The sequence below is a fragment of the Hyla sarda genome, chromosome 6 (genome assembly GCF_029499605.1).
Source record: "Hyla sarda isolate aHylSar1 chromosome 6, aHylSar1.hap1, whole genome shotgun sequence".
Classification (NCBI taxonomy): domain Eukaryota; kingdom Metazoa; phylum Chordata; class Amphibia; order Anura; family Hylidae; genus Hyla; species Hyla sarda.
In genome coordinates, this window is record NC_079194.1 from 138,688,372 (window position 1) to 138,707,236 (window position 18,865).

The 18,865-nt window shown below is 42.5% G+C and overlaps 1 protein-coding gene across 4 annotated transcripts in view; it reads right to left on the reverse strand.

Annotated features, from left to right (window-relative positions):
- MST1R (macrophage stimulating 1 receptor) overlaps window positions 1-18,865 on the reverse strand; it is a 53,717-nt gene that overhangs the window by 20,683 nt on the left and 14,169 nt on the right. For all 4 annotated transcript variants that reach the window (XM_056525210.1, XM_056525209.1, XM_056525207.1 and 1 more), the window contains exons 2-6: window positions 8,796-9,724; window positions 7,692-8,037; window positions 6,544-6,732; window positions 6,341-6,463; window positions 3,670-3,840 (exon numbers count right to left, since the gene is read on the reverse strand). In XM_056525210.1, coding sequence (XP_056381185.1) covers window positions 3,670-3,840; window positions 6,341-6,463; window positions 6,544-6,732; window positions 7,692-8,037; window positions 8,796-9,631 — 1,665 coding nt within the window. In that variant the 5' untranslated portion in view covers window positions 9,632-9,724. The remainder of the gene's footprint in view (window positions 1-3,669; window positions 3,841-6,340; window positions 6,464-6,543; window positions 6,733-7,691; window positions 8,038-8,795; window positions 9,725-18,865) is intronic.

Below are 18,865 nucleotides of genomic sequence, written 5' to 3' on the forward strand. Positions count from 1 at the left end.
GACTAACTATCAACCCACCGCCCCCCCATCTGCCATTGGTCAGTCAGTCCTGATCGACCAATGGCAGGAGATATGGCAGGGTGATTGGCGCTATTCACCCTGATTTTCCAGGCCATTGGGTCACCAAAGACCTGATTGGCACGGAAACGCTGTGAATTGCCAGTCTGAATTGACTGCAATCACAGACAAGGTGGGGTGGTTTCAGGACCACACTGGGCGATATGCCGATACATCCTAAAACAGTGTGTGGGGAAACCTGGTCTTAAAGAGAACCTGTCAATTGTAAATCTTTTGTCATGTCCTAGCGACACAATACAATTTTTTACTGATGGGGGTCTAAGTGTTCAGATCTCCGCTGATCAGGAGAACAAGCCGGAAGAAGTTTGCGCTGCCGTGCACTCCTCTCCCGACTCAGTGTCATGTGATTGAGACACAAACATAGACTTACATGGTGAGTTTATCTTAATCACGTGACACGGAGCCAGGAGACCACGTACTGAACGCAAACATTTCCCAGCTCGTTCTCCTGAAGGTCTAACCACTCAGACACCCACCAATCAAAACATTTGACATGTCACTAGTTTTGCATAATGATAGTGGCCATTAAAACTGCTTAAGCGAAAGAAGATAGCAGTGCTGTGATTGACTACTGTAAAAATATTAGGGTTTTTCTAGTATTTAAGAATCAAAATCTCCAATATGAAGAACTGCAGAGCTGACAACCCCTTTATAACATGTCTGAGAGGTTGTCACAGCCCCGCCCCCATTACTGACATCACTGGATATAATTACATTGTGATCAGACATGAGACCACACCCCTTATACTACAGTCACATCTATTCCATCTATTACTGCTGACAATCATCCTCTATATCATGTCTGAGAGGTTGTCACAGCCCCGCCCCCATTACTGACATCACTGGATATAATTACATTGTGATCAGACATGAGATCATACCCCTTATACTACAGTCACATCTATTCCATCTATTACTGCTGACAACCATCCTCTATATCATGTCTGAGAGGTTGTCACAGCCCCGCCCCCATTACTGACATCACTGGATATAATTACATTGTGATCAGACATGAGATCCACACATCTTATACTACAGTCACATCTATTCCATCTATTACTGCTGACAACCATCCTCTATATCATGTCTGAGAGGTTGTCACAGCCCCGCCCCCATTACTGACATCACTGGATATAATTACATTGTGATCAGACATCAGACCACACCTTATACTACAGTCACATCTATTCCATCTATTACTGCTGACAACCATCCTCTATATCATGTCTGAGAGGTTGTCACAGCCCCGCCCCCATTACTGACATCACTGGATATAATTACATTGTGATCAGACATGAGATCCACACACCTTATACTACAGTCACATCTATTCCATCTATTACTACTGACAACCATCCTCTATATCATGTCTGAGAGGTTGTCACAGCCCCGCCCCCATTACTGACATCACTAGATATAATTACATTGTGATCAGACATGAGACCACACACCTTATACTACAGTCACATCTATTCCATCTATTACTGCTGACAACCATCCTCTATATCATGTCTGAGAGGTTGTCACAGCCCCGCCCCATTACTGACATCACTGGATATAATTACATTGTGATCAGACATGAGACCACACACCTTATACTACAGTCACATCTATTCCATCTATTACTGCTGACAACCATCCTCTATATCATGTCTGAGAGGTTGTCACAGCCCCGCCCCCATTACTGACATCACTGGATATAATTATATTGTGATCAGACATGAGACCACACACCTTATACTACAGTCACATCTATTCCATCTATTACTGCTGACAACCATCCTCTATATCATGTCTGAGAGGTTGTCACAGCCCCGCCCCCATTACTGACATCACTGGATATAATTACATTGTGATCAGACATGAGATCCACACATCTTATACTACAGTCACATCTATTCCATCTATTACTGCTGACAACCATCCTCTATATCATGTCTGAGAGGTTGTCACAGCCCCGCCCCCATTACTGACATCACTGGATATAATTACATTGTGATCAGACATGAGATCCACACACATTATACTACAGTCACATCTATTCCATCTATTACTGCTGACAACCATCCTCTATATCATGTCTGAGAGGTTGTCACAGCCCCGCCCCCATTACTGACATCACTGGATATAATTACATTGTGATCAGACATGAGATCCACACCCCTTATACTACAGTCACATCTATTCCTTCTATTACTGCTGACAACCATCCTCTATATCATGTCTGAGAGGTGTCACAGCCCCGCCCCCATTACTGACATCACTGGATATAATTACATTGTGATCAGACATGAGACCACACCCCTTATACTACAGTCACATCTATTCCTTCTATTACTGCTGACAACCATCCTCTATATCATGTCTGAGAGGTTGTCACAGCCCCGCCCCCATTACTGACATCACTGGATATAATTACATTGTGATCAGACATGAGACCACACACACCTTATACTACAGTCACATCTATTCCATCTATTACTGCTGACAACCATCCTCTATATCATGTCTGAGAGGTTGTCACAGCCCCGCCCCCATTACTGACATCACTGGATATAATTACATTGTGATCAGACATGAGACCACACACCTTATACTACAGTCACATCTATTCCATCTATTACTGCTGACAACCATCCTCTATATCATGTCTGAGAGGTTGTCACAGCCCCGCCCCCATTACTGACATCACTGGATATAATTACATTGTGATCAGACATGAGACCACACACCTTATACTACAGTCACATCTATTCCATCTATTACTGCTGACAACCATCCTCTATATCATGTCTGAGAGGTTGTCACAGCCCCGCCCCCATTACTGACATCACTGGATATAATTACATTGTGATCAGACATGAGACCACACCCCTTATACTACAGTCACATCTATTCCCTCTATTACTGCTGACAACCATCCTCTATATCATGTCTGAGAGGTTGTCACAGCCCCGCCCCCATTACTGACATCACTGGATATAATTACATTGTGATCAGACATGAGACCACACACCTTATACTACAGTCACATCTATTCCATCTATTACTGCTGACAACCATCCTCTATATCATGTCTGAGAGGTTGTCACAGCCCCGCCCCCATTACTGACATCACTGGATATAATTACATTGTGATCAGACATGAGACCACACACACCTTATACTACAGTCACATCTATTCCATCTATTACTGCTGACAACCATCCTCTATATCATGTCTGAGAGGTTGTCACAGCCCCGCCCCCATTACTGACATCACTGGATATAATTACATTGTGATCAGACATGAGACCACACCCCTTATACTACAGTCACATCTATTCCATCTATTACTGCTGACAACCATCCTCTATATCATGTCTGAGAGGTTGTCACAGCCCCGCCCCCATTACTGACATCACTGGATATAATTACATTGTGATCAGACATGAGACCACACACACCTTATACTACAGTCACATCTATTCCATCTATTACTGCTGACAACCATCCTCTATATCATGTCTGAGAGGTTGTCACAGCCCCGCCCCCATTACTGACATTAGTACAGGAGTGCTGTAATGTAATAATACAAAGATAAATTCTTACATCAGTGATTATTGGTGGGCAGGTGTTCTGATTCCATTCACCTTGACATTCCGTCCTACGAGAGCATCCATTGTTACACCATCCACAGCCCATGAAGCGAGGGGCCCGGAGACAGCGGCTACAGGTGAGAATGTGACGGCAGCCGGGCCCTGTGACACTGACTTTAGTAACCTGCATAGAAATGGACAGAGTGAGACTGTGCTTCTTAATGAGTTCTATCAAAGCTCCATTAGACAAAAAACATTTTGTTTTCTCTTAACCATACAATGCTATCCCACCACTTGTATTCTTGCAGTGTAATTCCTTTTTTTCTACTTCAACTGCATCCATACAATTTATTACTGCAGTTGGGTCATGTGATCCCCATTCTGACAAATAGAAAATGACATGCTCTAATATTCAGACAGAATGTCAGTCTCTCCTACGTGGCTGACTTCCTGTGAATTACAGGTTGTCCTCATCGCCTATCCCATCCCTCATGGCAGCTCAAACTCCTCCCCACTCCCCCAACTATTCCCTGCTTGTTCCACTGTATGTCCAGATTGACAAAGATGGGAAGATTTATCAAACCTTGTGAGAAGGAACAGTGGAGCAGATGACCATAAAAAACTATCAGATTCAAGTTTTTATTTTTTTCAGAGGCATTTGTAAAATTTAAAAGAAGCAATCTGATTGGTTGCTATGGGAAAGTACTGTTTTATTCTTCAAGATTTTCTAAATTTCCCCGGTGGAAATTTTTTTTTTTTTTTTAATCAACTGGTGCCAGAAAGTTAAACATATTTGTAAATTACTTCTATTAAAAAATCTTAATCCTTCCAGTACTTATTAGCTGCTGAATACTACAGAGGGACATTTTTTTCTTTTTGGAACACAGAGTTCTCTGCTGACATCATGAGCACAGTGCTCTCTGTTGACATCTCTGTCCATTTTAGGAACTGTCCAGAGCAGCATATGTTTGCTATGGGGATTTTCTCCTACTCTGGACAGTTCTTAAAATGGACAGAGATGTCAACAGAGAGCACTGTGTTTGTGATGTCAGCAGAGAGCTCTGTGTTCCAAAAAGAAAATACTTTCCTCTGTAGTATTCAGCAGATAAGTACTGGAAGGATTAAGATTTTTTTTCTGGCACCAGTTGATTTAAAAAACAAAGTTTTTCACAGGAGTACCCCTTTAAGTGCTGCTAAAAATTAAAGGTCTCCCCTCCATAAGTGATATACAATACAGACCAAATGTTTGGACACACCTTCTCATTCAGAGTTTTCTTTATTTTCATGACTATGAAAATTGTAGATTCACACTGATGGCATCAAAACTATGAATTAACACATGTGGAATTATATACATAACAAAAAAGTGTGAAAATATGTAATTCTAGGTTCTAGCCACCTTTTGCTTTGATTACTGCTTTGCACACTCATTCTCTTGATGAGCTTCAAGAGGTAGTCACCTGAAATGGTCTTCCAACAGTCTTGAAGGAGTTCCCAGAGTTGCTTAGCACTTGTTGGCCCTCTTTGCCTTCACTCTGCGGTCCAGCTCACCCCAAACCATCTCGATTGGGTTCAGGTCCGGTGATTGTGAAGGCCAGGTCATCTGGCGCAGCACCCCATCACTCTCCTTCTTGGTCAAATAGCCCTTACACAGCCTGGAGGTGTGTTTGGGGTCATTGTCCTGATGAAAAATAAATTATGGTCCAACTAAACGCAACCGGATGGAATAGCATGCCGCTGCAAGATGCTGTGGTAGCCATGCTGGTTCAGTATGCCTTCAATTTTGAATAAATCCCCAACAGTGTCACCAGCAAAGCACCCACACACCATCACACCTCCTCCTCCACACCAGCACACCTGTGAAGTGAAAACCATTTCAGGTGACTACCTCTTGAATCTATACAAGAGAAAGCCAAGAGTGTGCAAAGCAGTAATCAAAGCAAAAGGTGGCTACTTTGAAGAACCTAGGATATGACATATTTTAACACTTTTTTGTTATGTCTATAATTCATAGTTTTGATGCCTTCAATGTAAATCTACAATTTTCATAGTCATGAAAATAAAGAAAACTCTGAATGAGAAGGTGTGTCCAAACTTTTGGTATATATATATATATATATATATATATATATATATATATATATATATATATAGAGATACAGTATATATATATACTGTATACAGTATATATATATACTGATTTGCTTTAGAGATACACAGCTCCCCTGACCCACACTGTCTGTTTCTATCTGTTGTGTGCAGATTCTCTCGTGTGACCTATCTGTTTGAGCGCGACGCTGATCTCCCTGCACATAAGAGCTTACAGGGGGGAAAAGTAGAGAGGTTGAGGCTGAATCTCATATGGTACTCTATAGTATGTACTATGTCACTAATCTATCAATTGCTGCACTAAGATAGGACCCAGAGCAAGTGCACTGATGATACCTCTATGTTTGCAAAGCCAGAGGCATAATGGGAAATATAGGCTGCATAAGAACCATATCAAAGGGGAAAAAGTTATCTAGGTTGCAGACAAAGCATACATGCCACATCAACTAAACTAGGCTGACACAGGGCATACACGAGGACCTCTATATTATTCTCTAACAATAACCTAGGCTGCACTATAGAAGCAAAATAATTAATAAATCCTTGGAGTGCTTTTTTTAAATGTTTCTACCTACCTGGTTCCCAGTGATGAAAAGAAGGTCATCACCAATGCGGGTGACATCACGTAACACTGGATAACTGCTGCTCAGTGCAAACTTAGACAGAAAGCGAGAATTACTGTTACGCTGCAAGATGACCTGTTCAAAAGGGAGGGCAGAAATCAGCAACATACAAAAAGTGACACAAAGATGACACAAATCAGACACATTAACTGCACCTGTAGCACACAACCATCTGAAGTTCCTAGATGACCAATGGTGAGATTGTCCTGGGTGGTGACATATAAAGCTGTCAGGAGGAACCCATCCAAACGTCCATTAAACAGATCCAGACGAGCCATGGGTGGAGTCACAAGGGTCGGAACACCCCAACAACTGCGGTCAGTAAATGAGGCGGATTCATTCACCTGTACCAGAAACAATCCCCAAATAAAAAAAAATTAGATCTGACAGCCCCAAAAAAGTAAATTCACCTCAACCTCTGAGCTACTCACAGTCCCACAATCCGTTACTACTGTCCTATTTGGTAGTGACGGATTGTACAGGATATAACCCTGTACAGTACTTAGGCCCTGTCAGGTTGAGTCCCTCATTGTCCTAGGGGCGCTCCTCGGTTATGTGCTATGTGTATAAAAGGACCTAGAGGTATCACATGTTATATTAAGGACCTTTGGAGGTATGAGAGGTTATGTTCACCTGATCTGTTATGTTACCCAGAGAGCACCAGTTAAACACATGACCTGCAGCTTGACCTATGGGCTTCTGGCTTAGCCCCCCTTTATAAGAGGGGGAGCCATTACAATCTCTCTTCTCTCTTAGCTGTTTCTGCTGAGGACAGCAAAGCACAGACACCTCAGATCCAGCATCCAGTACACCTGGAGGCCTTAAGCCTGCATATGTCAGTAAGTCCAGCCATCTATGTCTATTGTCTCTACCTACAACCAAGTCAAGTTAACAGTCAAGTCAATTAGTCAGTCCACTAGTCAGAGTGGCTGCATAGAAGTCTGATCCAAGTATTGCAACCCCAAGCAAGCTGCAGGGCCCTTTCTGTGACTCTCTGAGATTCTGGCCTAGCTGTAAAGACTGTAACAACTGTCTGACCTCAGTAAAGCCTCCATTAACCATAACCTGGTCGTGGACTCTTCTTGCCCTGCCTAACCTTGAGATAACGGAGATATCATTTTGGTGGTTACTGATCTCCAAAAACCACTCTGGCATCACGAACATTAGGGGTTAATAACATCTTGCCCCTGGGGTTAATACCATCTGCCCCATCCACCTACACCCTTCACGCCCGTGGTCACCCCACAACTCAGGGTCACCACAATTTCCTTATATTTTCTACCTTCACTGTCGCCATCCTTACATTTTGGGGGCAGTAATGGTCATCTTGGTAGTAGCGGAGGCCTCTTGACAATTTTTCCTTGTACTCGATGCTGCAACATTTCTTCATTCCTTCCATGATGGAAATGTCTATAAACTTTAGGGGGAAAGCGCACACTGCTGAGGAATTCTGTGGTTTCTCACTGTTTGGTTCACTCTGGGCAAAGGCAGCAAAGAGCACAAGGTCTCCAGGTTCAAGGTTCAGCTCGGCCGCCAAGTCATTCCCTACACCAACAACATGTGCCGCTTGCAAGACATTGAAGGTTTTGGGGTCTGACCTGCGACGACGCTTCACTTCATTGCGGCACTCTAGTACCAACTCCCGGTAGCTGCAAAGAAAAGAATGATCAGGGAGGTGGGATTCCTGCTGCTTTGTTTTCTCATTTTCTCAGTAGCTCTAGGTTTGGGTTTGCCTTTATTCCAATAACATGCATGATAATGGAGAAATAGGGCAGCCCTACATCTAGTGATAAGAGAATACATGAAAAAAAATCCTAACCCTTTTACCATAAAAGTCTTCTTTGGAAGAAAAAAAAAGGGGGGGCTGAAAATCTGTCCTGACCTAAAACACTCATTGCTAAATCTTTCATTTAAATAAACTGATATAATAGCTAGGATCTCTCAGTCTGTCTGGGACAAAAATGTGTCGGATTTTTGTCCCAGACAGATAGCAATCACAGGTCAGCTTTCATTTCTTAAATCAGACATTTTCATCTCAGATTGATAAATCTGGGCCTATGTATCAGTGCAGATAAAATCAGAAAAACCTATCAGGACAGGAGGTATTTCTGTGGCTGCTGCGTTTGTGTCAGTGTAGACAATTTTCGGCATAATACCAAGACAAACCCTAAGCTGTGTGAAAAGGACAAATTTTGGTAGAATTTTCATCATCTAGGGAGTACACAAATGCTCTTACGATATTCACTGACAGCAAACAAATGGTCTTGAAAGTGATACAGAATTAAAACAAAGTCTATACAAGCAATCAAGAAATGACTGAAATGAGCGCTGTAATCTGACTGGTTGCTATGGACAGTTTTGGTTGGCTTGTCTCTATACAATCCTATCTTGTAGCAGCAGTCCTTACCTTTTCATTTCTTCCTCTTTGGCGCTGAGACGTACAAGTCGACTGGTATAGGTTTGGGATTGGAGATTTTCTGGCTGCACGGTCAAGAAATAGACATAATCTGAGGTACTGAATGTGTAAACATAGTTGATAGGATAGGTGTCCAGAAACTGCGGGACTACTGTCAGTGAGTGAAAGTTACCGGAAAACCCATCTTGAGATGCAAGGAGCCGCCTAATTGACATAGACGTTGTACCGTAATTCTTTGTTAAGTTAGAATTCACAGAAGATGCAACATAGAAGTAGACATTTCTTATATGTTGTACCACTGTAATCATAGTGCCTAGTGGGCTGGCAATACAATCTCTGCATGATAAAGGAGCATTATCCTCCTGTCGGAACAGACAGGTAGAATCGATGATCCCAGTGTCATCAAATTCATGTAAGAAACAAAGTCCATGTAAAGAGGAGCCACAGCTGTACAGAATATTATCCTCTGGATCCACCACCAAGACTTTGCTGTCCGTGTCCTCTCTTTGCCCTGGGTTAGCATTACCCATCATGCATTTAGAGCACAGCCTACACTCAGGGTGATCGGTGGGACCAGTGATAAGATCTTGCAAGAGGTGAAAGTCATCGTATCTGACCACATGCAGGTGGTTGGTGGTGGTAAGAAACACTATGGAGTTTTGGTCATCCGTGGCAGCTATATTCTGAATAGGCTCTAGTGTGGTGAAGGTGGGCAGCACATAGCGGACGTCAGGGTTCAAAGACTGGATGGAGCTTGTTGGACACTGCCATGAAGAGGCAGAGGATGTCCAGAATATAAGGAAAAGAATCGGACAATACATCCACATTTTGAAGGTTGGGAGGAGACAATTCACAGCAGGGTTCTCGCTCACCCAAGAGGAGGGCAAAGGAATGAGTACAAAGCAGCCATTGTATGGAACCTGTGTAAAAAGCAAAATAATTGGTCAGGATCAGCCCAGTGGCAAATACATCTATACAACTGAAATATAACTGTAAAAATAAGACGATTTAAGGAGGGAGGGTTGTTATTGGGAAATGTCTGTACTGTGTTTGCATATTTGTTATGAAAATGAAAAATACAAATAAAAAAGGTTATTTGATAAAAAAAATTTAAGTTAATTAATGTTTCACTGTAACTGCCATGTAATGTGTGCATTATGTATACAACATGCTCCACCCCTTGGACTATTGGGCTGGCATAACAAGTGCCCATATAAGCTGTAAGCCAATTTGCTGGACTGCAGTAGAAATACAGCGAAACTTGTAAAAGAACCTCTGCATTGAAAAGTGATATTTTATGGGAGTAGTCTTGTCAAAGAAAATGGCCTTTATATAGAACGTATGGTGGACTAAAAATGTGTCAGACAAAATCAGGTCTGGATAAGGAGGTGGTCTTCTCAAGGAGGTGGTGGTCTTTTCCTGTCTGACAGCTAGCAGGAGGCAGTAACAGTGTCAATACAGATCCAGGAAAAACCTGACACTAAAGTGTACACTATTCTGGTGGAGCACTACACTACAACTACAATGCTGGTAGCAGTTGACAAAGAAAAATCTATATTGGGGCAGTGTTTGGCATCAGATGGGGACTGTGCAGTAAAACCACATGTGGTGCCCGAGGGCAGAATAACCTAAGTGACAAGTTCACTTTAAAGGGGCACTCCAGTGGAAAACAAATGTTTTCAAATCAATTAGTGCCTGAAAGTTAAAGTGGTTCTCCGGTGCTTAAACATCTTATCCCTTATACAAAGGATAGGGGATAAGATGCCTGATCGCGGGAGTCCCGCTGCTGATGAACCCCGGGATCATGCACGCGGCACCCCGTTTGTAATCAGTCCCCGAAGCGTGTTCGCTCCGGGACTGATTACCGGCGACTACAGGGCGGGCGGCGTGTGATGTCACGCCTCTGCCCCCCCTGTGACGTCACGCTCCGCTCCTTAATGCAAGCCTACGGGAGGGGGCGTGATAGCTATCACGGGACTCCCGCGATCAGGCATCTTATCCCCTATCCTTTGAATAGGGGATAAGATGTTTAAGCACCGGAGAACCCCTTTAATAAGATTTGTAATTCACTCATATTAAAAAATGTTTATCCTTCCAGTACTTATCAATTGCTGTATACTACAGAGGAAGTTGTGTAGTTCTTTTATAGTCTGACCACAATGCTCTCTGCTGACATCTCTGTCCATGTCAGAAACTGTCCAGAGCAGGAGAGGTTTACTATGGGGGGGGGGATTTGTTTCTACACTGGACAGTTCCTGACACGGACAGAGGTGGCAGCAGAGAGCACTGTTGTCAGACTGGAAAGATCTACACAACTTCCTCTGGAGCATACAGCAGCTGATAAGTGGTGGAAGGCTTAAGATTTTCAAACAGAAGTAATTTACAAATCTCAAAGTTTTTGTGTACAGTACCCCTTATGACCTCTGTATGGAGGTCATAAGTGACATGACTGACAGAATACAGCCAGAAGGTTCTAGAAAGCAAGTTTTCATACTTGTGTTGATCTGTTTGGTAATAGTTACGTGCGCACAAACCTTGTTGGCAATTGTCCAAGGGTAAAACTTCATTTACAGCATTAAAGCAGTTACAATACAATTTGGCTGAGAGCTAAATATGTCCTAGTAATAAAAAAAATGATGAAAGGGGATAAGGATAGGGGATAAGTTTCAGATCGCATGGGTCCGACAGCTGGGGCCCCCTGCGATCTCCTGAACGGGGCCCTAGCTCGCTGGCCAGTTAGAGCGCATTGACCACGAAGCGGCGGCCGGCATGCCCCCTCAATACAACTCTATAGCAGAGCCGGAGATTGGGCTGTCGGGGCCCCGTACAGGAGATCGCGGGGGGCCCCAGCGGTCCGACCCCCGCGATGTGAAACTTATCCCCTATCCTTAGGATAGGGGATACGTTTTTCACCACTGGATATCTACTTTAGGGTACGTTCCCACCTAGTGTATTTGCTGCTGCGTATTTGCTGCTGCGTATTTGCTGCTGCGTAATGGAAAATAAAATACGCAGCAAAATACGCCAGGTGGGAACGTACCCTTAAAGATTCAGATCCCTGGCTCTGGAGTCAGGAGGAGACTCAGACAGCTGTCCCTTTGTCATTATTGTGTCTTGTTTCTGGACCTCCTAAACCTACTCAACCAACCCTTAGCTTCAAATACCACATGGTCATACATTGTGGCTAGCATGTATAAAAAAGCTGGCGACCATGGCAGATTGGTGTCATAGTTATTCCACCAGTGCCATGCGGCAGCAGGGTTGTTCAGGTGCAAGTACTCAACAAATCCTTATGGCCATTTTTTGTTTCGTTTTTTTTCCCTCGATGGCCTGGGACCAAAAATTGCATGGGGTTGGTCACGTAACCAAGTTCTGATTCCTAAAAGACAAAAACCTCTCTCATCTGAAATGTTGTCACTTGTCTTAAAAGGGGTTATCCAGGAAAAAAAACATTTTCTTCTATATCAACTGGCTCCAGAAAGTTAAACAGATTTGTAAAATACTTCTATTAAAAAAATCTTAATCCTTACAGTACTTATGAGCTTCTGAAGTTAAGTTGTTCTTTTTCTGGCTAAGTGCTCTCTGATGACACGTCTCGGGAACCGCCCAGTTTAGAAGAGGTTTGCTATGAGGATTTGCTTCTAAACTGGGTGGTTCCCGAGACACGTGTCATCAGAGAGCACTTAGACAGAAAAGAACAACTCAATTTCAGAAGCTCATAAGTACTGAAAGGATTAAGATTTTTTAATAGAAGTAATTTACGAATCTGTTTAACTTTCTGGAGCCAGTTGATATATAAAAAATTTTTTTTTCCTGGATAACCCCTTTAAGGGCCCTTCATTACATATGTTTTTCACCAAACAAGGTTATAATGTTTATAGCAGCATTTACCTTAATGGTTTTTGGCACTTTTCGCATTAGGAATATATTTTAACCATGATCTGGAGGACATCTTTTTCCTAAACATAACCTTAGTGATGGTCCTGTTTCCAAAATAAAAACTGACCAAACAAACAAGGGATGTTTAGTGACAATATTTTCAATAAAGAGCCCTGGTTGCCTAGTTTTCAAAAATAAAACTTTTTTTGTTGCTTATATAGTGCAGAGAATAATTTAAAGGTTCTTGTATGCCTTTTGATGAACAGTTTTAGCTGATGTGGCATGCATGAGTTTGGCTCTATACTTGATGCAACCCCATCACAAACAAAGTTCTAATGCCTTCCACATAAATCCTCTGGATTTTTAGAGAGGGTTTGGAGATCACTGCACCTGGTTATCTAATTAGGCTGCTGGTGTTCACCCAGGTGTACAAATCAGATTTATAAGTGGGTTTAGGTCAGTTCACATTATGTGCAGGTTTGATTAGATTTCTTAAAGTGTGTTTTTTTAAAGAAATATTGCCTCAAGGTGAAAGGGATTTGTCCTATAATCACAACTAAATGCAAAGAGAAGTCCAGCTCACCCCGCCCTGAACAGATGGAGCACTGATCCAGGTGCTGGATGGCACCAGCGCAATAATGGAGAAAAAGACGATCGGATCCAGCTCTTGTGCGAATAAAAGTCTGTATTTAAATTGTCTTTTTATTTGCAAAAGAGTTGGATCCGATCGCCTTTTTCTCCATAATCACAACTAGGCTTCTTTCACACTGCCGTGTGCGTCGGGGGGGGGGGGGGAAATTTCTATTTTTTTTTCCCACGCTAGTCCCGCTACAAAATAATGGTGCCATAAGGACCCAATTATATTAAATGGGATCCTTCGGGACCCGTTATTGCCCATTGTGCCCCAACCCAATAAGGGACGAAAAAAGAAAGTTTAACAACCAAGGCACAATGGCAGAGTGGAAGTAGCCTTAAATAGGCACTGTCAGAGTGGTCTCACAACCCAACCTATTTACTATTGAATTTACAGCAAATATTATGACTACGTTTCCATCAAGAAAAAGCTGGTTAGAAAACTTTCCTGACCTGTGAATCTGTGGATCCCTATAGTAAATAGAGTGTAATCCTGCAAGTTGGAAACAACATTCACACTAGTAAAAACCTAACACTCTTAGTAAACGAGGGCCATAGTTGATTAATCACCAACACTGCAAAAAGCTAATCTTGCCACACTACATCCCTACTGACTCAGTGTCCCAGGAGGTATGGGGACCCCTAGTGGTGGGATTTTCAAAGGTAGTTTTCTTTAACCTGTTAAGGACCCAGGGCATAAACTTACGCCCTGAGTCCCGGTCCTGCGATATAACGCTGGGTCACATGGTGACCCCGCATCATATCGCGGCGGGCCCGGCGTCATAGTGACGCCGGGACCCGCCGCTAATAACGGCTAAAAACGAAAGTAAAAGTGCCCGGCTAGCTCAGGGAGCTGTTCGGGATCGCCGCGGTATAATCACGGCATCCCGAACAGCTGTAGCACAGGAGGAGGTCTTCTTACCTTCCTTCCTGCAGTCCGATCGCCGAATGAATGCTTCATGCCTGAGATCCAGGCTTGAGCAATCAATCGCCGAAAACACTGATTGAACCATTCCTATGGAGATGCATCAATCAGTGTTAAAGATCAGTTAATGCAATGTTATAGCCCCTTATGGGAGCTATAATATTGCATAAGAAAAGTGTAAAAAAATCAATCATTAACCCTTTCGATTATCCCTTCCCCTAATAAAAGTTTGAATCACCCGGCATTTCCAAGAATAAAAAAAACCAGTGTAAATAAAAATAAACATATGTGGTATCGCCGTGTGCGGAGATGTCCGAATTACAAAAAATATACCGCTTTTTAAACTGTACGTTCAATGGCGTATGCGCAAAAAAATTAGCGCATTTTTGATCACTTTTTATACCACAAAAAAAGTGAATAAAAAGTGATCAAAAAGTCTCATCAGAACAAAAATGGTACCGCTAAAAACTTCAGCTCACCGCGCAAAAAATGAGCCCTCATAGCGCCCTGAACACAGAAAAATAAAAAAGTTATAGGGCTCAGAAAATGACAATTTTAAACGTATACATTTTCCTGCATGTATTCATGATTTTTTTCTGAAGTGATACAAAATAAAACCTATATAAGTAGGGTATCATTTTAACCGTATGGACCTACAGAATAAATATTAGGTGTCATTTTTGCCAAAAAGTGTACTGCGTAAAAACGGAAGCCCCCAAAACTTATAAAATAGTGTTTTTTCATCAATTTTGTCGCACATTGATATTTTTTTCCCGTTTCACCGAAGATTTTTGGGTAAAATGACTAATGTCATTACAAAGTAGAATTAGTGACGCAAAAAATAAGCCATCATATAGAATTTTAGGTGAAAATTTTTAAGAGTTATGATTTTTTAAAGTTAAGGAGGAAAAATTGAAAATGAAAAAAACGGAAAAAGCCCGGGTCCTTAAAGGGTTAATGAAATGTGAATTTTAGAAAAATTATTGTTTTGCCAAGATGTACAACATATAAAAAAGGTTTTTATATCTGACAGTGTCCATTTAAGATACCACATACTGGTTTTGTGTCATCTGTCTCAGGGTTATACTAATGGATAAGGGGGTTGCCCAGCAAAAGAAACAACCTGTGTATTGTGTCAAAAAGTATAATAAAAGAACTTACTAAAAATGTTATTAACCATAGTGCAGAGATCTTCCATATCAGCTTTAATCTCTCCCTTGTAAGCTGTGTTGTCATTTCACAGGCTCTCAATGTAGTGAACTCCTGTCTCTCCTTCCCCTCCCCTTCGGTCCTGTCAGCACAGGATGATACCAGCAATGTGTAGGGGGAGCTGGTATTACATGTCATCAGCTCAATAGAGACAGCAAGAAGCTATTCTCAGCCATAAGCTTTTCTATCAGAACTGGCTCCCTGCTGCCTTATCTAAATGTTAATAAATATAATGACCAGTAATAGCAGCCCCCACTGTTTTTTGTGTGAAATGCAAGTACCTGTTCTGTAGTTGGGGGTGCATCATCGTTGTTGATTACGTGCCTTCTATAGTATTCGGCAACCATTAAGCATTTGTTCCACTGTTTTGATAAGCAATTTGTTCAACCCTTACAAGCAAGTCACCCACTTGGGGGAAAACAGTCAGCAAAGGAAAAAAGAGGAGCTGCAGGGGAAAGCTGAATATCACTTATAGGAGAAATCTCCAGACAACACTTAGATACATGATATTGTATACTTCAAATCGCACTCAGAGAAAGGTCAATTTTAGATGGATCAATGGAAAGCCCAATCAATCGTGAGGCACATTAAATACATCACTGTAAACCGCACATCTTGTTTAGATGTGCGGCCGATGGCAGCAATTTATATGGCTGTACAAAACTTGCAACAAGTCATCAAGCGAGCACCTGCTTGTTTGTCAGCTGATCATTGGCCATTTTACATGGGCAAATTATTGGGAACATTTGGATTTGATTGGAGTATATAACCAATAAAATACAAGTGAAGCATGTTAAATGTCTAGTGTAGATAAATACTCTGATTAGAGATGAGCAAACTTACAGTAAATTCGATTAGTCACGAACTTCTCGGCTTGGCAGTTGATGACTTTTCCTGCATAAATTAGTTCAGCTTTCCGGTGCTCCGGTAGGCTGGAAAAGGTGGATACAGTCCTAGGAGACTCTTTCCTAGGACTGTATCCACCTTTTCCAGCCCACCAGAGACCCCGGAAGCTGAAGTAATTTACGCAGGAAGTCATCAACTGCCGAACCGAGAAGTTCGTGATGAATCGAATTTACTGTAAGTTCGCTTATCTCTAACTCTGATCTTGGGATTTTGAGATTACTGGATACCAGGCTCTGGCTAGTCTATGACTTGTAGTTCATCAGGTGTAATGTCAGGATTTGTTAACAACTTACAGAACTAGGCATTTTATATAATATACAACTGTCTGTCTCTTTAATTGTATATTATGGCCCACAGTATAACGTGCTGCATACCAATCCCTGCAACCAAATGCACAAGTCGTAACTTGTGGCAGCCAATTTAAAACCGCACAGATGTAGCTGAGGAGCAGATGACACAGTTATTACAATGTATCAGAGTATTCTTCCTTTTATCAGTGAGTGATAACTATGACACTGACTCCTAAATACAAAATCGACCACCAAAGATCAGATGCTAGTGATTCCCAGGTGTGAACTTTCTTGCAGAAATTTTTCTCCCGCTATTCTCCCCGGGTTCCCCGACGGCTGTCCCACTGTTGTGTCATAATGGCAGGGTAAAAGAGGCCTTATTTTGCATCTAAAAGTTGGCCATACCAATCATATAGAGGTAGGTTGATGCCACAGTTTTCCACAGAAGTAAGTGGAGTGGAGTTCACAGTCTGTTTTACCACGGTTTACCCTCCCATGAAAATCCTTGTTTAGTTAGCTCAAGAAAGAAGAACATTAAAAAGGGGTACTCCAGTAATAAAACTTTTTCAAACCATCATCCCTGGGCTGCCAGCAAATAAAACAACTTGTACTTTTCTGCCGCCACTCCTGCAGTGACCTGGTATCGCCACTCCAGTCCTCCGGTGCCACGTTCTTGCTGGTGGCTGGTGGTCGACATAACACACTGCAGCGATGTCCCACCTCGGTGGCCTTGTGACATATTGGGTCCCAGCACCAGGAAGAAGACCACGGGCCTGCAATGAGTTAAACAGCAATATGATGTGTCTCCCACCAGCAACCAGAAAGAAGAAGGCATCAGAGAACTGGAGCAGTGATACCAGGGGACTGCAGCAGCTCGGGATGATGGTTCAAAAAAGTTCTACGCTAGAGTATCCCTCACAGTTAGTGACTGTAAAGGCACCTCATTTTTGGACATGGGTAACCCTTTTAAAGACACCAGCTGGGAGGGAGAAACTGAACTGTCCTTATTGTATTAAATATTGCCACTCCCGAAGGAAAGACCCATTGCACCTCCGCTTTGTCTCTGGGTCTGGTTTCCTGCACCTACACCATCTAGGATGCCCCAATTTCCACCTGCCAGCCACAATATCACGGTGTGCCCCAAGAGACCTACTCTACATAACACCAAGTGCAGGCTCTTCATTGAAAAAAACTGTACAGGTTTAGGGAACTGCATGTGTTGACTAGGTGGTGCAGGTAATAGTGTAGGGTATGCTGGTATTAACCCTATGTTGTCGTGACGCCAGGATGCGGTTTCCTTAGAGTAATGTTCCTACCGCCAACCGTCCCAGAAATGGTTGGGAGAAATAATTGAATGCCCACAGCAGATATTGATGAAAACCGGAATAAACTTTACTGCATATTTTATGCAACTGCAGGTAACAAAACAGTCTTTGTATAGAGGACCGTAGTTCAGGTTCCTCACAGGTTTGCTGGGACTTCTTAGATATCAATGAGCTTTAATTGCTAGCCACTGTGCTACTGAATTTAGGATAATTGAGTTGCAGTAGTCACACAGGATTTTAGTAGTTTTGAGCTGGATGACTCACGGTTTAGTGGGTGCGGAAGATACGGCTTCAGGCCTAGCTTGGATTGATGATTTGTGCTGAGATGTGCTGTCTTTAAGTGCCAGGAACAAGAGAGAGAATTTAGTGACAGCAGCCCCTTATATATTAAGGGGGTGGGACAAATCTCATTGGATAGCCAAACCTGTCAGTCCTGACCTCTGGAACTCTGAGTATATCACATGACCCAAAGATCCTTAAACCATAGCATAACATAAATCAAAGGCATGTGACCTCTAAAGGTCCTATACAGAGGTATCCTAGATTAAATATATAAGTATATACATTAAATATTACAATATTAAGAGGAGACTAGGGGTTAGCCCTTCAGGAGAGCCCATTAGCATGGAGGGACTCTGGCTGAGGGGACTCCAGACCAAGGAACAGGACCAAGTCCTGTACCGGGACACCACATACATGTAACGGCAGACACACTCCAACACCAACCGCTAGGCTGCCACACCTCTAAATCAATGTGTGGTAACGAGGGCAGATGTTGGTACCCTAGGGGCAGATGGCATTAACCTCTTGTATTCAAGACACCAGGGCATGGTATAACCTCGATACCACCCGAAGGTATACCGCTAGATCCTGGGTTAGGCACAGGGGCAATAA